At 40.9% G+C, this 23,704-nt stretch overlaps 1 protein-coding gene across 3 annotated transcripts in view; it reads right to left on the bottom strand.

Annotated features, from left to right (window-relative positions):
• The window catches only part of arhgap4b (Rho GTPase activating protein 4b), a 46,346-nt gene that overhangs the window by 10,142 nt on the left and 12,500 nt on the right, over nucleotides 1-23,704 (bottom strand). For 2 of the 3 annotated variants that reach the window (XM_086050344.1, XM_086050351.1), the window contains exons 3-16: nucleotides 11,063-11,234; nucleotides 10,818-10,980; nucleotides 8,867-8,929; nucleotides 8,580-8,753; nucleotides 7,529-7,657; nucleotides 6,880-7,101; nucleotides 6,701-6,802; nucleotides 4,829-5,014; nucleotides 4,569-4,653; nucleotides 3,850-3,877; nucleotides 3,509-3,605; nucleotides 2,094-2,154; nucleotides 1,765-1,842; nucleotides 2-130 (exon numbers count right to left, since the gene is read on the bottom strand). In XM_086050344.1, the coding sequence (XP_085906470.1) occupies nucleotides 2-130; nucleotides 1,765-1,842; nucleotides 2,094-2,154; nucleotides 3,509-3,605; nucleotides 3,850-3,877; nucleotides 4,569-4,653; nucleotides 4,829-5,014; nucleotides 6,701-6,802; nucleotides 6,880-7,101; nucleotides 7,529-7,657; nucleotides 8,580-8,753; nucleotides 8,867-8,929; nucleotides 10,818-10,980; nucleotides 11,063-11,234 (1,689 nt within the window). Of the gene's footprint in view, nucleotide 1; nucleotides 131-1,764; nucleotides 1,843-2,093; nucleotides 2,155-3,101; nucleotides 3,130-3,508; nucleotides 3,606-3,849; nucleotides 3,878-4,568; nucleotides 4,654-4,828; nucleotides 5,015-6,700; nucleotides 6,803-6,879; nucleotides 7,102-7,528; nucleotides 7,658-8,579; nucleotides 8,754-8,866; nucleotides 8,930-10,817; nucleotides 10,981-11,062; nucleotides 11,235-23,704 lie in introns of all 3 variants that reach the window. The other variant, XM_086050361.1, reaches the window with a different exon arrangement.

Raw genomic sequence — 23,704 nt, 5'->3', positions numbered from 1 at the left:
CGGACACACTCCAGCAGCTCCAAGTAGCTATCATAGGGGAAGAGGGGAGGCTCAAGGCCCCTGAAGTAAAGCTTCAACACCCCGGCCACCGAGTCCAGGTCACACTCACTGTCCGACAGAGGGTCTTCTCCTACACAGGGAGTTACAGGTATGCATGATGTACAATAGATTTAATAATCTAGAATCAGAGAAAAACCTAAAGCACATTTTTTGTGACCACAAAGGGGCCTTGAACTGAACGTAGACAAATTCTGCCCAATGAACGTTTTTGTGAGCGCGCTTAATAAGACACATCTGTGACGGTTTTTGAACGACAGTTGATTTTTGTTCGGTTTGTTAGACCTCAAGAAGATAATCCGGCTAAACACACATAAACGAAGCGTCATATTTCGGCCAATAAACACCTTATTTGGCAACCAGAGCCACCATAATCAAAATGAAAAGAATGATGGCAGCTTGGAGGGGAAAAATAAAGCCTGTGGTGGTTACCTTACTATGGAAATGGTGACAAAAGGTAAGTAAACTTGTTTGTTAGCGCCTAGCATACAGCATTAGCATTTTCCCTTTGAATGTCGCTGATGGGATCGATCTGTAGTGAAGAAAACTGGTGAAGCAGTTGGCTTGGGAGTACTCTGAAGTCGCAGGTGGGTCGCCATTTTAAGGTCACTTAAAGACTGGGCGATTAGTTAGAGCAGTGTTTCTCAACCTTTATTGAGCCAAGGCACATATTTCACATCGGAAAATATCTCACGGCACACGACTTCGATTCACAAAAAGTGGCTATCATTATGTACCTTCTGTCATCTAGTGGAAGAACATTTTATTGTTTTTCCTGTTACTATCCGTGGTTTGCATAAATACATTAAAAAACAGTTTTTTAAATTATAAAATATATATTTTTTGTCAAAATATTTGACAGTGGATAATTTCCCGCGGCACATCTTATGGTCTCTCACGGCACACTAATGTGCCACAGCGTATTAAGGGATATAGTTGCAGTGACAGCTAATTTCCTCCCTAAGATTATATTTGCACTTGCACATTAACTAATTCACTTCCACGGACATATTTATATGTCCAGACATTCAATCTCAGGAATTTATTTATATTTTTTTTCAATTTTTTTTAAATGTTAGTGTAAAAGAGGGTCTGAAAATGTCTGGCAGTGAATGAGTTAAGGACTGTTGTCATATTAGTCATGTTTTTGTCTCAATTCATCATATGCCTGTATATAAAGAAAAAAACAACATTCACAACAAGCTTTTCCTCATTTTTTTGATGGATAGTGAAAGATGCAGCTGTTTACTAGTATGGAATGAATGTGTGGCAACAATGGGGAAATGCCAGAATTATGAGGGTAATAACTCACAGCAACATGTTGAACAAGAAAAAACAACCTATGAGTTAGTTCATTTTGGGAACATACACTTGATTATGAATTATTCATTATGAACTATGACCTTAACTAGTTTATTTTAAAATTTGAACTGGTTCGCGAAGAAAATGAACTTTCTCAATGCTGCATGTGGTGATTCATAATGTAAACAGACTAAACACCACGTGTGTTGTTTTAATTCTCTTTTAGTTCGAAGAATATATTTTCTTGTCAAGACAACTGCCCACTCTAGTTATTAGACTTTTGCATGTTCATTATCGTAATATTTTATGATTAACAAACAAAATGCACGCATATAACTAGCTGCCGAGTAAAACTCAATCTTTGATGAGCATATTGTACATTTACTCTGTCTTTTCCAGATGTACCTATTTCAAAGGCATCCTTGATCAGATTAACTTCTCTTTGTGACCCAGGAACTCGGAATATTCCTTCATGGTGGAGACCTGAAACAAATCCACACACAGAACCTTTTATTTATTTATTTATTCTTACTTACGCATTAAGGTTCACAATAAGAATTTTGTTTTACAGTAAAGTATGATCTCATTGGGAGTAAAATATATGACCAACTCCTAATGCTGGTAAAAGTAGAGAACGTTAGTGGGCTGACATCATGATGACTACATCCGCTCGTTTTAAAGTCCGCAGAAGCTCTCCCAGCGTGGTTTATGGCAAGTCATGCAAATTGTCTCACCGTGAAGGTTTATGAAGCGGATGCAGCTTTCAACCACCACAGGGATCTGCTGGCCGGTGCTCTGCAGAGGAAAGAGGATTTCAGAGTCGGAAGAAATAGAACACAAAGAAAAGAATATTGTAACAGCCTTTGTAGGAGGAAAAAAATGCAAATAAATATATGCCGTGATTGGAAAATGAATAAACTGAATGTGAAGGTTGAAAAGCTACAGAAAGTCAGTCATGAAATTATGACAGCTTTGTTTTTTTGCTGCTAAGATGGAAAACATGCATAAATGGCACTGCCAGGGCCGTAGCAAGGATGAGAAACGTTGTGGTGAAGCAACCCCCCCCCCAGACACAATTTTATGTTTTAGGTATACTGTATCTCAGGGGTGTCAAACGTATTTTTTGTCGCGGGCCACATCATAGTTCTGATTTCACTCGGAGTTACGACTGTGAACCCATGTAATTGGATGATCGCCTTATACACAACAAATTGATGGATATCTAGTTTTGAAATCAGAAGCCAGTTAATAGTTTGATCAACTATTTTCCAATGTATTTCAAAGGAAGGATTGGTAACAAATGCTTGAAATATCTTATGTGTTGTGTTAACAGTGAAGACAATTTCAAAGAAATGTCAAGTCAACACACATGATTTGCATTCGCGGTCCACATAAAATGATGTTGCGGCCCGGATCTAATTTACTATTCAACTTGTGAAATCAAAGAGTTATAATGTAAATATATGTTGCTATTTCGCCTGTAGGAGTTGGGAATCCTAATTTAGTGGCTCTGTTGAGTAATATTTTCGAGGTCATTATACCAAGATAACAAAGGTTGAGCTAAAAAAAAGTTCACTTTTATATCACACGCACCCAATCCACTCCTAGTGTACAATATTGAAAGAAAGAAATCATTTCCATTGTAGCATTTTTACCATAAAACTCCGCTACAGATGCATTTTGAGGGTGACAAAATGACCTCTTATTTCTTGCTTCTTATAAGCAACAACATAGTATGGTACCTGCGTACGAGACATTCTTCTTCTTCTTCTACACCACGCAAAGCACAGCGGTGAACAGAAAGAGAAAAGGCAAGGTAAGGAAAAGATGTGCATAAAAAATAAGCGTAAGAGAGATTTAGAAACTGGTGCAAAGTGCACTTGAGCTCACAAGTGAAGTTGTGGAGTCGAGAGAGGAGGCAATGGAGACTCAAGTGTATTTTAATCCCTTTATAAAAGGGGACCGGATAAAAGTGGGAAATGGATTGAAAGGAAAGAGCGCCATAAATAAGCCATAAGCATGACCATACAGAACACACAGGCCCAGAATATTCCACATCAGTTCCTCAGAAAAGCAAAGCCAAATTGCACAAAAGCAAATTAAAAAGATGAATATGCATTCTTGCATTTGGAGATTGCGTGATCATTACCTGTATGTAGGAGAGTATATCTGTGCTGAAGAGTGTGTGGCAAAATTGGGATACGGGTCTGGACTTGCGAACTCGCACCGAGTAAGCACATTGAGCTCTGGGAAGTACATAAAATGCATCACGGCATTTTGTTTGTGGGTATTAAAAGAGGCTGTAATGAGGCTTGCTAAATGCAGCTATTAGTCACACTTGAGTTCAGCAGTCCCCATCCAAAAAAATTGGCCTGTTATGTAATCTAGAATGGCTCAAAAAGGCGACGTTGAAACTCTGTCCTCACTGCTCTCCTCTCTCGACTTCTCCATACCTCATTCAGTCACACTACGTTTACATTTCATAGATACCTGGAGGGGTCTGTGTTGACGGCTTCAGCTAAAGGAAAGAGCAAAACAAAAACAAACAAACACTTTTTAAATGTATTTTTCCACATATTTCAAGTGTGGCCAGGCTTTGAGAAGCTGCTGTTGTACAGTGGAACCTCCAAAGTCGCTTGACCGCGGAAAAAGTTAGTTGATACTTTTTGCTTTTTCTTTGGCTAATTTACATGTGTTTTGCCTTTTTTTGTGATGCCACCATTGAAGTTTACCAGCAATAACTAACGAGAAAATTGTCTGGCGGCTCGGTTCAATATGAACAACACAATTAACCCTAAAACACAAACGTCGGGTGATTTCCACCCACACGATTGTTTTTATGTGATATTTTGTATTGGTGAATGAAAGAAGACAACTTCCAATTTGGCATACAGTGTGTACTTGATGAAAACGCAAATTGATGAAAACTGTATTTTATCGGGATATTATATCAGGTTAAATGTACCCGACATTAGTGATGGTGTTACTAATTTTAACCTTAGTATGCCAGGGTTAAATAAACATCACATACACAAATTAATTTTACCACGCATACACCAATGTAACTGAGACTTGCTAATGTAAGAGTCACATATACACTACACAAGTTTATTAAATTCAAGCAATATCGATAATCGACAGGTGACAGGATTGGTCCACTAATACCTCTTTGTGTCTGAATTTGGCGATTCCACTGTATCAAAGCATACCTTTCTGTATGGCATCTTGTAGTAGATCATGTTTGGCTTGAAGCTTGAAAGTCAGTGAACTACTGGTGAGAAACTCCTTCACTTTCTATGGAAATGAAAAAGAGAAGACATTAGCATTTTTTTAAAAAACAAATCATGCAATCAGGTTGATGATACAAAATGTAATCATTTTGTCCAGTAAAATGCTAACACTTAAACACCGCATGGAACATTTGTTCTTTCACATTACTTCTGAGATTACAGTACATACTATAACTCACTGTAAAATAGTAGGTCTCTGTTTCCTGCTGATTTGCTCGACGCTTGGCGAGGGTAAGTTTCGGGGCGGAGCCTGCTCCGGGGGGCTCATGTACTAGGCTGCTGGGCACGTCGGGGGTGGTGTTGCAGTCGCTGTCACACATAGAGTCCAGCAGGGCTGTGAGTGTCGCTTTGAGGGTTTTACTGACCTGAGATAGGGTGAGATACAGTAAAAATTGTCGTTCAATTTCTTACCATACAGAGGAGAAAACTAACTTAACTATAGTCAGTTGACCTTAGCTTTAGTAAACTAACTTTCACTCTCCTCAACAAACTCAAAATATAGTATAAAGTATTTTTTATACTAACTTTGGTGTTGCCAATGGTTTGCTTTCGCTATAGTCAGCTAACTTTTTCAAAACTAATTATACTTAATAAACTTTTCTTTTTCAACAGGGATGGGTGGAGGAGTGTCTGATGCTGCTCCAATGTAAATGTCAAGCTTGGTAACAACTTTATTGGGGCACAAGCACCCAGTATATAACAGCGATGCACTATTTTAGATAAGCAAGCCCATGTTGTGAGTCCACTGGGCTAGACGGCTGCATTTTGTTTAACCTAACTTTGTTCTGGTGCTGTTTCTAAAACAATGGAAAAAGGCAGAATCAAACTTTTTATACAGTATATAATCACTGAACACAATATCCTATGGGTCTGGAAAAAGTCAAAATGCTGTAAAATGGGTGGCAGGGTCATTTTAAGATGAATTTGAAATGATACTGAAGTGTTTTGGTATCATACTTTGGGGTATATTTAGAAACTATTATTATGGGCAGTTATCTTTATCAGGGATTGGCCACTGGAGGCTCACGGGCTGCATGCAAATTCTTTAATAAACACTGAAAAATATTCAATACACTGGTTAGCACGTCCGCCTCACAGTTCAGAGGTCGTGGGTTTAAGCCCGGCCCCGGCCTCCCTGTGTGGAGTTTGCACGTTCTCCCCGTGCCTGCGTGGGTTTTCTCCGGGAACTCCGGTTTCCTCCCACATTCCAAAAACATGCATGGTAAGTTGATTGGACACTCTAAATTGACCCTAGGTGTGATTGTGAGTGTGAATGTTTGTCTCTGTGTGCCCTGCGATTGGCTGGCAACCAATTCACCCCCACCGTCCCCCCCCACAGTCCCCCACCTACTGTCCGAAGACAGCTGGGATAGGCTAGCGCGCCCGCGACCCTTGTGAGGAGAAGCGGTATCAATAATGGATGGATGGATGTTTTAGTTGTGCTTACACTAGGTTTTATACTGCAATATGGTACAACGTGAGTAGGCCTAATAATTTTTGGCGCGTTTGGAGTGATACGCAGGGCAAACATAGTAAGTCAGTAATACTGTATTAAAATTTTGAATAACTTTATTTGTGTGAAAAAAAAGTACAAAAGGAGTTCTTGAACTTAATGTTGGTTTCATGTTAAGTTGTTTTGTGTTGTCCTTGAATGTTTCTTTTTTTTATTTTTTATTTTGCATTAAAAAAAAAAAATGGTTGTTTTGTTGTTTGCTTCCGAAACCGTTGTTGGTGGGTTTGGATAGTGGATCTTTTATAGATGTTTCAAAAAATGTATGATCCAAAATTAAATACAAAAATGATTATGTATTTTGCACCTATGCATGTATTTTATCCTTATTAAAAACAGCATTTTTGTCATACATCTGGTTAGGAAGTGTGTGGTCCTATGTGGCCTCCCAGTATCGCTGATGAAAAACTGTGGCCTCCATCATTTAAATTGCCCATCCCTGATCTACATTTTTGGACGTGTGTGCATTGGTGAAATTTTGCTATGCATGGATTGGTCACTAACCCCTGTGAAAAGTGAGGTATACTGAAGGTCATCTTACCTCCTCTGTCTCCAGAGTGACAGCAGCTAGTCGAGACTGAAGTTGTTGAAATCTGGTCTCCATCTCATACCTAACCTGACTCTCCGCACTCACCTCGCACACCTGGAATAAAAATCATCAACAAAATAGAGCAACTCTCAGGTTTCATCTGGTTTCCACAAAAACACTACTTACTATACCTGGTCACCCTCATGCGGGTGGTAGTTAAACCTAAACGGAAGGCAGAAGGCGGAGTCATGCTGCTGCAGCAGTGCATCTCTGTCCCCGCCCTGGTCTAGCGATGTTACTGCGGCCTCCAGCTGCTTAAGCCCTGCCTCCTCCGTCTTTTGGATGCGCCACCGACTAGCCAGGTAGCACTTCATTACCCTCTCCACAGAGGGATGGAAACCCAAGTCGCAACACTGCCCGGGGGGACAGGCGGCCATAAAGCGTGGGAAGGAGAAGGAAGCAAGGAGCAGGAAAAAAATGCATGAATAATGTTGATGTTGTGTGAGAGGGAAATCTCTGTGTCATTTGTTCTTTCCATTTTCAATTGGCAATCAAAAGTGTAATTCATTTTTTACTGTATAATTGCAAGAATTACAGAATTTTCATAATTCAATTTTAGGCTAAGATAAGAAATATGAAATAGAGAAATGGGTCCCAAGACTGAATTTGACAAAATAAGAGTGTCACATTTGACAAAATAAGAGTGTCACATTTGGTAAAATAAGAAATTTGAAAAAAATATATATATATTTTTTTAGGGGGGGGCAATTAAAAATGGAAAGAACAAATGATATACCGATTCTGTGAAGAGAGAGAGATGCAGGAATGTTTGTGTCTTACGTCAATGAGGGTGCTGACGTCCTGCAGGTAGTACTTGTTCATGGCTGCATTGGCTGCAGCAAGATTGAGCAGGTAGTCATTTCGGGCCTTAGTACACTTGAGCTGAGTCTCTTGCACTCGGCCGTGCCTCTGCATACACACACAAATATCTGCGTCCATTCACATGTATACAGTATGTGGGCCACTGTGAAATGCAAATATGTATTTCCATTCATATAAACACATGAAGTACTTGTCCATTCACAAACACACATAGGGCTCTATATTCGTTGACGAGCATAAAATCTGGCAGATTTTGATATTCGTGCCGGTCCAAACCCCCTTTTCCTTGTTTGAGAATTTGGGAGACCACTCTGTGCTATGGTGGGCCATGCGTTCTGGCATACTTAAGGTGTTTTCTTTGTGTGTGCCCGGCGCACCTGACAATTTGGTGGTAAAATATAAACATTCCACCTGCTGGAACCACGTCCAACTATTGGCACATGCAGTCTAACGTGGTTTGGTGAATTTAATCGTGGCACAGACAGACAGATTCTGGATACATTATTATCATCTTTATTATGTATTTATTATGTGCAGCACAGCCCAAGAGCCTACTTCACAGATCTGTGATCTGCCTGCCCAACTTTACATCATCCGCCCATGCTGGCCTGCTTTGGGTTCTTTATGAACATACTGTACATTGTGTGCTTCCATCTATTGCGTGGACTCCAGAAAATCAAATTCTTCTCTAACCACGTCAAGGACTGTGCCTCTCGCACATCAGTTCAAAAGGGATTGAGAGGAGAGTCGATTGGCGGCGAATCAAGATGGCTGGTTTCACGCCCACAACGGCACAAAAGCCTGTTTTTAACTGCATCAAGCTGCATGCATCCGCAAAAATACCGAAACCCAGTCGAGCCCTTGGACCGTGCCTCGCTTAGCACTGGGCACGGAAATAGGGCCCATAATGTCATTTTGTTACATCCATTTATATACAAACATAATACACATAATGTCAACATATGCTTTTACATTCACAGTCATACTGAGGGCAACGCATGTGATTTACCTTCTCCATTAATCTCTCCATCTTCTTGACGGAGCTTCGCCTCTGTCCTCCTGATTGGCCGAGTCCGAGCTCAGCAGACTTGCCAGTGTGTCTCTCTTCCAACCGCTCAGCCTCCTTCAGTTTGCCCTCAGCTATTAGGCAGTCAGTGTGGTACTGATTGTATGTCTTCAAGGCCTTCATCGGCATGCGTCGCGTAACATACAGTGCACATGATCATTGTCACTTTCCTGTGTATACGACATTATTTTGCATTATTAATATGCAGAACATCAATATAAAATGCTCACCGTCTGCAGCTCAGTAGTGACTTTAAGCAATTCATCCTGCATCTGGATTCCAACCTCTTTGCTCTGTTGGCAGAAAGAACATCTATTCTTTTGTATATTGGCTTATGGCTTGAACCAGCTGCACACAAGTAGGACAGAGAAAAGCCAATTGAGCCCTAAGTAAAGAACCAACGCACTGATTATCACAAAATGTCACAAATATACAACAAAATGAAGCGCTGACATCTAAAAGGTCATTTTTGATGCGACATCACCTCTGGTCTTTGTTTGCAGAGACATACAACCTGGTGAAGAATTCTAGTCTTAATTTTATACGCTGAACATATTTTTAAATGGCATAATCATTTCACATACAGAACTAAGAAGAATTACAGATTTCATCCATCAATCCTTCCATCCTTTCATCCATCCATCCATCCATCCATCCATCCATCCATCCATCCATCCATCCATCCATCCATCCATCCATCTTCTTAATTTAGCTTATCCTGTGAGCTGGAGTCTATTTCAGCTTTAAAACCAAATTATCAAGTGATATTTTATAGTGATGGGACTCCATTAATTATGAAACAAATACAAATATTTGACAGGATAAACAATATTTTTTAGTTCAAACTGATTTTAGTCAATGAAGATGCATACAGTATGTACGAACATCAACAACAAAATTCATTCTACAAAAATCTTTAACAAAGTATAAATATACGCTATAAAAAAGTTGGGTTAAAAATAACACAATTTTGGGTCAAAAATGGACCAATCCACAAATTGGGTCAATTTGACCCACATTCTTGAGTTGCTTTTTACAAAACAGTCCAATTTTTGGGGTTGTTTTGTACGAAACAACCAATTTTGGGGGGTGGTTTCCTGCAAAATAACCCGGAAAGTTGGGTCAAATTGAACCAAGTAGTGGATCGGTCCAAAATTGGGGAATTAGCCCTGAAGTGCAGGTCATTGACTTCAGCCCTGAAGAAGCTGACAGAGCTTGGGCCTTAACGTGCTTGAGTTGACAAAATTCCTTAAAATCTTGAATATTGACAACCTGAATTTCAGAGTTAGAGCCTTGTGAATAGTTTAAGATCAAAATTTAGCTTGAAAGCAAACTCATACACTCTAAAAACAGTTGGGATAAAAATAACACAATTTGGGGTAAAAAATGGACCGATCCACAAATTGGGTCAATTTGACCCACCTTTTTGAGTTGTTTTGTACAAAACAATCCAATTTTTGGGGGTTGTTTTCTGCAAATTAAACCAGAAAGTTGGGTCTCATCCACGTACCTTTCCCCAACGGCGATTTTAACAGGAAAACCAGAATGTCCCCAAACAGGAGAACGCAGTGTACGGGGGGACCTTCGAGCTCTGGCTCTTTTCCGGCTCTCTCTTTTGTGCCTTTACCCTCCTTTCCCTCGTGCAAAAGTCAGTAGCGCCTGTGCGTAAGCTCGCGCTAATAAGTGGACCGAACCGAACGCAAGTGGACCGAACCGAACATGCCATACCGAAACGTATTAATATACCCACGTGTACCGTTACACTCCTAATATATATATATATATATATATATATATATATATATATATATATATATATATATATATATATATATATATATATATATATATATATATATATATATATATATATATATATATATATATATATATATATATATATATATAGAGAGAGAGAGAGAGAGAGAGAGAGAGAGAGAGAGAGAGACAGTCTCCCACAAGAGTTGCAGGATTAGTTTTTTGAAAAAGAGTTGCTAGAATTGGCAACAACCACAACACATCGCATAAAATATGGTATTAACGATAATTGAGATTTGAAGGGGCGATAATAACTATTAGAATGTTATCATTATTTATCAGTAAACTGTAAACTATTTCATCTTTACTTTAAAGATTTTCATCTTAAAAAAAAATCAGTAAACACTTCTGTGTCATACTCACCCGTTTGTGTAGCCGGTGTGTGTCCTCTGTACTGTGCGCTAACCTCTGCGTAAGTGCGTTACAGCAGGTGTCACCCAAAGTTGAATGCTCACGACTTTCCAAACGGGTCTGAGTCAGTAAAACAGACCAGACTTGACACACCGACTGACCCCACTGCTCCTTCCTACAGAGAAGACATCCTTACTCACACTGAACAGCTCATTACTGATAATGCACTAATGTGAAATGAGATGTCACTTCCTCACTTCTTAGTCTTGTGTGTGAACCTCTCTGTGAGTTTATCAAGGGCACGTGCGTATTCAGCCTCAATATCGCCACGTCGGCGGAGAAACTCAGAAAGATCTGAGAGCTGCTGCTGTTTCACCTCTACCTGGGAGTCCAAAATCTTAATTTGGTCAGTCAGTTGTGCTCGCAAGTCTGAAACACAGAGGGAAAAGGCACTATTGTTATGTTTCCAATAAGCATACATTAGGAATGTAAAAATGCTGGTAATCCAAGTTGGAAAACAAACATTCTCTCCGATGTGTTTGAAAAGTCGCATTATAAAACTTTAAATGTAATCGTTGGTGTCACATCTTGGTGAATTTCATATTCTTTCAAAAATTCATACTGTTGGTCAGTCCACACCACGTGGGTGTTATTTTTAAACATTATTGACCAATCTAAAGTGTTTATGGCTTGGTCTTATTCACGATGCAATGCTAATGGTGGAACAAACTTGCTATTTTTGGGCTCTCCTGAAAAGTAATAATTTGGAGGTACAAGCGTTGGGTCTGATGCCAGCGACACATACAAATACTGTAACATATGTATGTGTGTGTCTGTGTTTGTTAAACTGTTCACTCTTTCAGTGCTTTTTTTTTTTTTACCCGTTGTCTGAAATCATTAACAACGACTACATTAAGCCGTACATTCCTAACCTTTTAGAGTAGTGTATACCAGAGCTGGGCATTTTACAAAAAATTCGCCTTTTTTTCCAAGGGAGAAAAAATACTACCCGTCTATGGGTTCTAATTTTAAATGGCCGTCCGTCAGCGAGTCCGACTAAACTTTAACTTGCACCACTCAGTGACGGATGGACAGACCGGTCCATCACATGCCCAGCTCTGGTGTATACAAATAAATTACTTTGAAGGCATGGTTTTCAAATAAAGGTAGCTTCTTAAAAATGTCGCCTCTATTAATGACTTCACACAACATTTGTCATCATCTGTAGCATAAGCAATCAAAACTAAAGTAAGATTACAGTATTGTTATGTATGAGCTAATAGTTATGTACAGAATGCTTGACCATCTTCAGCTATAAACTATTAGCTATTCAGCTGCATTTTAAGGGGCAGTACATCACTTATTACTTTGTAACTTTAAGAATTGTACTGCTCTCTTGTGGAGAAAGTGTTGTTTTTTGAGTTTGCATGTTTTTTGACATTCGAATGCTACCGTAGTTCATTGTAGTCCAGCCAATGCTCCTACATCGCTAATCCAATGTCTTGAAGCCTGTAAATAGGGGTAGTGATCTATGGCTTCCTCACGATTCGATCCGATTCCGATTCAGAGTCCCACGATTCGATCCGATTCCTACGATTCGATTTGATTTCGATGCATCACTACATTGGCTTACATTTTATAGTTAATCTAAAACACTGGTACCTTTTTTTTTTAAAAACAATTGCATAACTCAAGGAAGTGTAAGGATTTATAGTTCACTCTTTGACTTTTATTAAAGTAGCAAGGCAACCTTGTTTACGTTTGTCAACACTAATTTAAAAAAGTGCCAATGGCAGCATTTGTTGTAACAAATGTCTGTAACTTCTCCTATAACAAAAACATTATCAAAACATATTTAAACTTAATCTGATTTAGCGTAACCTGTTGGCTGGCAACCAGTTCAGGGTGTACCCCGCCTTCTGCCCGAAGACAGCACCCCCGCGACCCTCGTGAGGATAAAGCGGTTTAGATAATGGATGGATGGATGATATTTCAATTGGTGACCTTTATTTCACATGTAGTTTATGTTGGACTTGAAATTATGCATTACAGCAGAGGGCAGTGTTGAACATTGTGTGAAAAATGACCAGAGAGCAAGAATGTCCCTGAGTGGTGGACAAAAACAAAAGAGGACGAGACTGAAGAAAGAAAAAGGCGCGCAGTGCTGTAGCGATATGGCTGGTAGAAGTACTGTACTGTGTATTTCCTCTGTTAAGAGCAATAAAAGTTTGAGCGCGTTCCACAGCTTACTGTGAGTGGTGTAATTAACACTAACATAAAGCCCTGAGAAATTGCCATCAAACAGAACAGCGTTATTATTCGAAATATAAAGCAGCATATTTTGTAACAATAAATAACAGACTTTAAACTGTTAATCTTGCAGAAGGTGTGCATATTCTAGGTTTTTGTGCGAGGAAAGAAGTAAGTCACATGCTCTGCGGGAATTTTATATACAGCGTCACTGTGCAACGGGGCTGCGAAAGCCCCTTCCTTCCACAACCGATTCGGGCGCAAATCTGATGCAATGTACTCTGCAATGGATTTGGTCATTTTTCTTACTCTTTCTGAGTTTGGTGGGAGAGTTGCAAGTCGGAGTAAATCGGCTGTTATAATCTCCGACGGGTCGCAGCACTCAATTCTGGGTGGTCAGGTGTCATCTTTGTTGGGTTCCCGAAATATTTTTATCAACGTCTCACACTTAATAATGAAACTAAATGTCTCCAAACCGATGCTTTTAACGAGGATTGCAAGAAACAGCAAGAAGCTTCCTGGTCTTAATTGGATAAGCTGGTAGCTATCTGTAAAGATAGTTGCTAAACACTAGTGAAGACAGAATAGTAAAAAGACAAGATGAACAGCATGCCAAAAGATGACACAGAGGACAACACTGCTGTCCCCCACCACCAAAGTAACGCTATAGTCAGCAACATTGGTGAACTGTGGGAAACGAGATCGAACTGTCGTAGTATCTCACATGCCAGTCAGCGGTGCAGTGCAAGTATCCTGGCAGCCAAAGCAAGTGCTAAAGCAGCAGCTGCTCAAGCACAGGCATCTTACGAAGAAAAAGAAGCAGAGATGTTAAAAGCATAAGCCCATATCGAAGCTGAAGCTACAAAAAAGAAAGCTGAGCTCGGCGCCAACCTCCATAAACTACGTCTCCAGAGTGCAGCCGCTGCAGCAAACGCTGAAGCTGAGGTACTGGAGGCAGCAGCCGAGGAGGAAACTGGAAACACTTACTTCCGAAGAAGAAAGGAGGAAGTCGCTCAGCACAAGCCAGTTACTGCTCCGCCAGCCAATGTCCAGTTTGACTCTGCTCAAGCGCCTCAAGCAAGTCAGCAAAGAGTAAACAGAAGTGAGTTCAACCAATGCAAAGACAAAGAACACAGCACACCGTACGGCGAGGTCAGTGACTATGACTTCCAAGACCTACCAGTGTCACCAACACCAAAGTACACCACCACCAGTCGAGCAGATGGTGCCAATGCCCAAAACCCATTCAGAAACACTACGTTTGCATCTCATGCACAGTATCAAACCCCAGTTACTACTGATCAAAGATTTCAGCCACACTTTAAGAGTCACACACCGAATCTCCAGCCCAGACAATCACCTTCACGCCCTGTAGTTAGTGTTAATGAGTCATATTCCGCTGCCACAACAGACTTAGCCAAATATCTCATTCACAGGGAACTGGTTAGCTCAGGGCTCTTAATGTTTGATGATAAGCCAGAAAATTACTGGGCTTGGAAGGCATCCTTCCTGAATGCAGTAGAGAGACTCCATCTATCCCCAAGAGGGTAGTTAGACCTCCTATGCAAATGGCTTGGTCCTAAATCATCAGAGCAAGCACAACGGATAAGGGCTGTACACATCTATGACGCAGCAGCCGGTGTTAAAAGGGTGTGGCAAAGACTGGAGGACAGTTATGGGTCCCCCGAAGCTATAGAGGACGCTCTACTGAAAAAGCTGGAGGACTTTGTTGATGGAGCTAGGTGATCTCCTCACAGAACTTTGCAGCCCGTATAGACGGTTTCTTACCTGGTCACAGCTACCTAGATACGTCTCGGGGCATCACTCCTATCATTCAAAAACTCCCTTTCTGCCTCCAAGAAAAATGGATTACTTCAGCATCCTGTTACAAAGAACAACATCAGGCACCCTACCCACCATTCCCAGTCTTTGTGAAGTTGGTGTGTGACAAAGCTAAAACTCTCAATGACCCAAGTTTTTCTTCTTTGCTCTCTAATAATAGTCCAAGTTCTTCCAAACCAGACAGATGGAATAAGTCCAGCACCAAGACGCATTATCTGTTCGAAAAACGCAAATAACTGCTCCAAGTGACACCAACGACAAAACGGTGTTTGACCCTGACAAACAGTGTCCATTTCACAACAAGCTGTGGCTTCAGAGCAAAGACCCTGGATGATAGAAAAGCATTTTTCAAGTGCTGTTCCTCTGTCAACCACATAGCAAAAAACTGTGGCACCAGTGTACAATGCAATGAACGCAAGAGCAACCAACATGTTACCGCACTTCACCCTGGACCAGCACCGTGGAAAATTCAAGCTCCAGACTCAGCAGCTCCAAAGTCAACAGCTGCAAAGTCAGCAGCCCCAGACGAGCATGGCGGGGAGCAAACAGAGACCTCCGCTTCAGCCATCATATCCAAGTGCACTGCGATCTGTGGAAAAGGTAACAGCTCACGCTCCTGCTCCAAAATCTGTCTCGTAAAAATCTATCCTGCCGGACACAAACACAAAGCAGTGAAAGCAAGCCAATGCTGTGTTAGACAAACAAAGTAATAGATCTTTGGCAAAAACGGAATTCTTTGAGATCTTCAACGTTAACACAGGCATAAAGGGAGGTCTACACTTTAAAAACCTGCTCAGGCGTAGGAGAGACAAAGGCACAGCAAGCCAATGCCTTCCTAATAGAGTCACTTGATGGCAACACCAGCATCCATCTTCCCAACTTAATCGAGTGCGACATGCTCCCAGATGATCGATCTGAGATCCCGACATCAGAGATTGCAAGGCACCACACTCACCTTAAGCATCTGGCAGACAAGATCCCGGAATTGGATCCAAATGCTTCTATACTAGTTCTTCTCTGCCGTGACATACCCAGACTGTACAAGGTCAGAGAACACTACAACGGCCTTCATGACGCCCCATACGCCCAATGCCTAGACATCGGCAGGGTCATAATAGGTGAAGTCTGTCTAGGGGGTGCTCACGTGCCAAGCCATGTCAGTGTTTACCGCACCACAGTGTTGAACAATGGTCACACATCTCTCTTAGACTATTGCCCAAACTCATTCCATGTCAAAGAATAGATTCTTAAAACAGAAGGCATTCTTAATTCATTGAACACAAACAGCTTGAGTGACTTAACTGACAATGACGATCTTAGCGAAAAATTGTTCATGAGAACCCCGCATGATGACTAACCTGCCACATCAGTGAACGATGAACTGTCCTTGAGATAATGGATGAGCAAATGTTTATGGACGAGTCCAACAGCTGGGTTGGGCCACTACCCTTCAAACCAAATCGATGCAGACTACCTAACAACCGAGACCAAGCAGTTAAAGGTCTCACTTCACTTTGTCGTATTCTAGACAAAAAGCCCCACATGAAAGAAAATTTCTTTGATTTCATGCAGAAAATGTTTGAATCAGGACATGCTGAACCAGCGCCACCACTCAACAGTGACCAAGAGTGTTGGTACTTACTAATTTTTGGCGTGTATCATCCTCGCACACCAAATTAAATACGTGTAGTATTTGACTTTAGTGCCACCTATGAAGACACCTCTTTGAACAATGTCTTATTGAGTGGCCCTGATATGAACAACACGATGATCGGGGTCCTCCTACTGTTCCGCAAAGAACCCGTGGCAGTTACTGCAGACATAGAACAAAAGTTCTATTGTTTTGTCATTCATGAAGACCACCGTGACTTTGTCCGTTTCCTGTGGTACGAAGGCAACAATCCAACCAAGACAAGCAGAGAGTACAGGATGACTGTACACGTGTTTGGAAATAGTCCTTCTCCTGCTATAGCGATATATGGCCTCCGGAGGGCGGTGCAGGTCACACAAGAAAAGTACAGCGAAGAGGCCAAACAGTTCGTTCTAAAAAACTTTTATGTTGACGACGGGCTGGCTTCCTTTCCTTCACATACCAAAGCCATCCAGACTCTGAAAAGCACGAAAGAAATGCTTTCCGACTCAAACATTCACCTGCAAAAGATAGCTTCCAACAGTCCTGTTGTAATGGAAGCACTCCCGTCTGACGAACGGGCAAAAGAGCTGAAAAACCTTGACCATGGAGCAGAGCCTCTGCCACTCCAAAGGAGTCTAGGACTTAATTGGGACTTGCAAAATGACTGTTTCACCTTTCTCATGTCACAAGAAGACAAGCCATTCACACGAAGAGGCCTTCTCTCAACTGTTAACAGCTTATATGACCCCCTTTGGGTTTGCAGCCCCCATAATTATGCAAGGCAAGGCTCGCATCAGGGAATTTTGCACAGAGAACTGTGAATGGGACAGTCCACTGCCTGCAGAAAATGAGGCACAGTGGAAATCTTGGAAAAACTCACTCATTGAACTTGAGAAACTACAAATCCCCAGACAGTATGTGAACAGATCACTCCAGTCTACATGTCAGAGAGAGCTGTGTGTCTTTACAGACGCTTCCATATTGGCTATATCAGCAGTCGCAAATCTTCGAACTATAGACAACAAAGGCCATGTTTATGTGGGCTTCTGCATGGGCAAGTCAAAATTAGCTCCCAGACAAATTCACACAGTAACTTGTTTGGAGCTATGCGCTTCGGTCCTGGCAGTAGACCTGGCTCACATATTGCTAGTGGAACTTGACATTGAAATTCACAAAGTGAAATACTACACTGACAGTCGAGTAGTCTTAGGCTACATCAATTACACAAATCGAAGAATTTACATCTACATCGCTAATCGAGTTGCTCGCATCAGAAAGTCATCTGATCCCAGTCAATGACACTTTGTAAGCACCGAATGCAATGCTGCCGATCATGGAACACGTCAGATCCCAGCTTCTCTTCTAAGCATTACAAACTGGTTTACTGGACCGACTTCCTAATGAAAAGTGACGGAGAGCACCCTGCACAACCAGACAACTTTGAGCTTGTTGAACCTATCAAAGATGCTGAAGTTCAACCACAAGTTTCTACTTTCGCAACCACAACTGTGATGAAGTTGCTCGGCTCTCAAAGGTTTGAACGCTTCTCAAACCGGAAGCGTCTTACACAAGCCATTGCCACACTCATTCAAAAGTCAATGACTGAGTCAAATGATCAAAAGTTGGATTTACTAAACCAAGCCAAGTTAGTCATTGTGCAGACAGTACAACATGAAGCATTTGAAAAGGAAATCAAATCTCTAAGCAAAGGAGAGGACATAACGAAACACAGTGTATTGAAAACCCTCAGTGTGATTCTGGACAAAGAAGGACTATTGCGAGTGGGAGGACGTGTGTCTTCTGCAGAAATACCTCAAGAGCAGAGCCAGCCCATAATAATTCCAAAAAAAGCATCACATTGCCAGTTTACTAGTTCATTTCTACCACTGCACACCAAGGCAGACACATCACAGAAGGAGTCATCAGGTCCGCTGGACTGTGGATTCTTGGAGGAAAAAGATTGGTGTTAAACGTTCTTAACAAATGCACAATCTGTCACAGGTTGAGAGGAAGTGTGCAACAGCAAAAGATGGCAGACATGCCACCCGATCGTCTCACGCAAGCTCCCCGTTTTACACATGTTGGAGTAGATGTGGTCGGACCATGGAACATCAGTGTCCGTCGGACAAGAGGTGGAGTGTTGGAGAACAGTGATGTTTACCTGCTCAGTCACACGAGCAGTACATATCGAGGTTGTTGAGTCCCTCTCAACTTTGAGTTTCATAAATGCTCTCAGATTCCTGGCCATTAGAGGCCCAACCAAGCTCTTTCGATCAGATTGTGGGACAAACTTCGTTGGAGCATGGAAAGACCTTAAAATAAATTCATAGGATTCAGAGCTCCAATCCCATCTCAGTAAAGAGACATGCATCTGGAAGTTCAATCCTCCTCACTCCTCTCATATGCGAGGGGTGTGGGAAAGGATGATCGGTGTACCTCGACGTATTTTAGACACTATATTGTTAAAAATCCACTCTCCAAACCTCTCTCATGACGTCCTTGTGACACTCATGGCAGAAGTAGCAGCCATAATGAACGGTCGTCCATTAGTGCCTGTGTCAGCCAACCCTCAACAACCCGACCTGTTAAAACCAGGCGCTCCGTAGTGCATTGTAGTCCAGCCAATGCTCCTACATCGCTAATCCAGAGTGTTGAAGCCTGTAGAGTGTTATTTTGGCGACAGAAATACCTGTCTGTAAGTATACTATTGTGAGGAGTGTTTGCTTGCACTAGGTTACAGAATTTATGTTTCAATTACGTTTTAAGTTCCGAATTTGTTATAAGTTACTAGTCGCTAGTTAGTGCTAGCATCCCTCTGGAAACGCCTACGTAAATTAGCATTGTGCTAACGGTACGCTTTATTAGGGTTTGCAGCTAATATCCGTGACTGATATAAGTCTATATTGTTTCAAACTATGTATAACATGATTGTAATGTGTTGCTATGTTTTTTATGTTACAGTTTTACAGTTAACATCCAGTAAAGTCCCAAAACAGCAAGAAGCTTCCTGGTCTTAATTGGATAAGATGTTAGCTATCTGTAAAGCTAGTTGCTAAACACTAGTAAAGACAGAATAAGAAATTAAAAAAAAAAGACAAAATTACATTAGTAAACAAATGTAGCATGTTCTGAAATTTCTGCTTCAAAAATCACAAATAATTTGCACTGACTGACTTGATAAATATATGACCACTGAGTCATTCTCCCTATCAGCAATTAAGATAAACAACGGATTCAATGAAAAGGAAATAATCAAATTTGGGATTTTAGCCATTCCCTGAAGAGAAGAGAATACATGGTCCCAATTGGTGTCTGACTCTGTTTCATGTAGCAATTAGTTCCTCTCAGGTAATTCATTATAACCCCAAATCACATTTTAATACACACACACGCTGGTGAGTGAACTCAGCATGGCCCAGTGCTGTACATGAAAAGGCCAATAAAGTCATCATTGTCTCATATCAACAGTGTCTGTGCATTACTCTTCATCTCTTGTTCATGTAGCCTTCCTCAGCTTTCTCATCCCCCACCCCTCTTTTCCCTTCATTTTGGGTGCACACAGCCCGGGGCTGACTGGATGTGAGAAGACAGCGTCGATAATACCGACTATAAATACATCCTTGTAGTACAGTACAGAGCCAGTGAGCCATGGTATGCACTCTTCCAAAACCCAGTATAAAAATGCATGCATGCATGCACATTCAGTATACCCATACACACGCATTTGCTGCAATATGAGTGCTGTCAAAACTGATTCATGCTTTGGCTTCCATTAAGGGATTCCTTCCAAGGCTGAGGTGTTATTCCGATGGAACCTTTCGCATGGCTCATCAAAGACCTCCACACCAGTGGTCCCCAACAACAGGTCTGCGAGTCACGTGGTACCAGCCCGCACAGAGCAACAGAAATATTTGTACTAAATTTTTTTTATAGCAGCGCATGTACTTTGGTTTACAAGTTGAAAAAGTAAACAGGAAGTAATAGTAAGAGGCAAACAATGGTCGAACACGCAGGTGAGAAAATCCTTGATTAGGTGAAATTAAGTTACGCTAATTTTTACGCCAAGCGCACGGGCGCCTGTCTACCAAAATAGGGCCTCATAACTTTAAAATGATCATGTTTACATTTTAAGGCATCTTTATTATTCCTGAGGGGGCACTGTGTTTATTTTGGGTTTTACCGACTAAAAGCCTCAAGACTGGAAAATATTTAACTGTGTTATTTTATTGGGTTTTACATTTGGTATACTGTTGAGTAAAAATGTTTAATTTGATGTTTATCTTTTTCATTTTGTTTTAAAAATGTACTTCATCCATCCATAATAAAATGTTAAACTACTTTCCAGTTAAATTAAAACAATGTAAAGAAAAAATCATGATGATGATGACATGAATTTACGTTATTTTAGTACAGATTGCTCTTGTTTTGTGTCTGAATGTGCAAATGTGATTCTACTGCAGCTCACTACAGGTGCGGATCTATCCTAGTGGAATACAGGGCCGCTGAACATATATTTATATACACTTGCATATTGGAGGACTTATTCTTCCTTTAGCAATTCTGCGTCAACATTTGAGAGATTCTGATTGATAGACATTCCCCTCCAAAAGAATTGGAAGGGCAAGGCCGATTTTTTTTGCTTTTGTTGTATACTGAAGACATCTGGGTTTCAGATCAAAAGATGAATATCACACAAAAGTTGCGAATTCCAGCTTTTATTTCATGGTACTTATGACAGTAGCAGCAGAATGAATTCTGAAGTCTACAAAACCATTTTGTCAGGCAATTTATAGGAAAATGCATCCAAACTAATCTGGAGAAGCTTCATTATGCAACAAGATAATGACCGAAAACACGCTGCCCATACAACAAAGGACTTCATCCGTGGGAAAAAGTGGAAGGTCACCGGACCTTAACTAAATAGAGCATGCATTTCACCTCCTGAAGAGGACACTGAAGGGGGAAACCCCCAGAAACAAATGAGAACTGAAAGAGGCTGCGGTAAAGGCATGGAAAAGCATTTCAAATGACGACAGCAACAGACTGGCAAAGTCAATGGGTTGCAGGTCTAATACAATTTTTGCCAGTAAGGATTATGCCACCAAATATGAAATGTTATTCACTTTAAGTTAATTTAAAACAGTGCATTCCAATACTTTTGTTCACGTGAGAAATATCTTGCTTCAAACAATAGGTGCTCTGTCCTTAGTTGTTTAACATACAGTAAATACCATGAAATAAAAGATGGAATTCTGAACTTTTGTGTGATATTCATCTTTTGATCTAAAACCCAAATGAATTGAAGTTGACGTTCCAATACTTTTGGGGTGGACTGTATTCACATGTTTCCAAAAACATGCATGGTAGGTTAATCAAAGACTCAAAATAGTTTGTCTGTCTGACGTAAATGTGAGTGTGAATGGTTGTTTGTCTATATGTGCCCTGTGATTGACTGTCAACTGAAAAGCCCAAATGCTCACTGGTGACCTTATTAAGAAAAAAGCAATATAAAAAATGGATGAATGGATGTCCTTCAAATTCTGTGTCAGTGCTGGCTATATAAACCCTGAGAAAGGCAGCTAAATCCTGGCTTGAACCGGCAGTCTAGAGGGGGCTTGTAATTCATCGCTGTAGGTAGAGGAACTACACTTTGATTGTTAGACAGCCACATAAAAAACGCTGCCCCAGCCCAATAATGCAAATGGGCTGTGTCCAGACCAGCTATTCCTAACATCTTATGTCATTCTTTATGAAAGTGAAAGTCTTTTTCTTACAAACGGCCAGCCAGAGGAAACAAAACTTTTGAAGAGGAATGCATCAAAATGGGTGTTGTGTATAACAGATGGTAAACAAAACAAAACAAAAAAACGAACACTTTTTCTTTTGTCCTTAACTATTTTTCAGAGTCTGCACTTAAATACAGATTGAGAGTACTATCGCCAACTCTGTGTCTCAGGTATAATGTCAATCCAAATGTGTGTATCGTTGTTTTCATAATGGCAGATGATAGTCAGTGTTGGGGGTAACGTGTTCCGAAAGTAATGCGTCACAGTAATATACAGTATTACATTTAGGCGGTAATGGAGTAATCCAACACGCTACACATTATATTTTTGCAACATTATAATAGCTACTTACTGAGTTTGGTAACTCATTACAACCTGATCTGTCATACTGGCGGAAGTCTTGAATAAACACTGTAGGCGCAACAGCCATAAATAACGAGAAGAAGACGCTTAAAACAATAGAAGAAGACGGTTTGGTTTGGAGATAGCGAAATGGCAGTAGCGCATAATTCTACGTTTTCTAAGTTGTTGAGTTTGGGTCATCCTGTGAAAAGGTTTTGCTTGTTTAATCATTCTACAGTTCATTACATTACATTATTGTAATTCAGCTTTTCATGGTAACCACTATTTGCAGATGCAATATTGATCACATTAGACTTTAATTGTGCCCTGACCACACCTCCGCTATATGAGGAATTACCATTAACTGAGAAATAAAAAATAACTTAAAAGTAATAAATAACTTACTACTCCACACAGACGGTATTATTTTCAAATGCAAGTAATTAGCAAAGCTGGGCAGTCCGTCCCGGGGCCGGATCGATCGGACCCTCCAGCCCGGCCGGATGCCCATTTTTGGGGCGGTTGCTGGGGGCTGACAAATTTTAAAAAAGGGCTGGACTAAGCATGGCCGGAAGTGGATTTTAGTCTGGCCCACTAATCGGCCCTCATGCGTGTGACATGGTTGCGAGGCGGCCAAATTTCATCTCAGTCTACTCGGTGGAAGGCTTCGTTTTAGAACTAATTAACTGTGGGGGGAAGTTATTGGCTTCTTTCTACTCCTGCCGCATTGATTCACATGACCGGCACATTGTGCTGTTGGCAACAGGTCTGCGACACATGCCATGCACCCATCAGGAATTGTTGCTGCTCTGATCGGTCCATTATGTCACATGTTGCAATGACATACAGTTTCCCACACGGAGCAGAGAATGCACCATGCAGCTCGTTGCTGCTGCAAAGCAAACTAGTTTGGCAGCGGCATGGGTGTTATATCACGTATGTGTGTGTAAAGAAGATACTCACCCATGTTCCCCCTTTGCAGCTACCTCCCAGATTGTTTTCGCAATACAATTAAATGCATCGTATAGTCATCTCGGTCCCTTTAT

Source organism: Filicampus tigris, chromosome 1 (genome assembly GCF_054856515.1).
Source record: "Filicampus tigris isolate MCC_2025a chromosome 1, RoL_Ftig_1.0, whole genome shotgun sequence".
NCBI classification, from domain to species: Eukaryota; Metazoa; Chordata; class Actinopteri; order Syngnathiformes; family Syngnathidae; genus Filicampus; species Filicampus tigris.
This window is presented reverse-complemented; position numbering and strand designations above follow the sequence as displayed.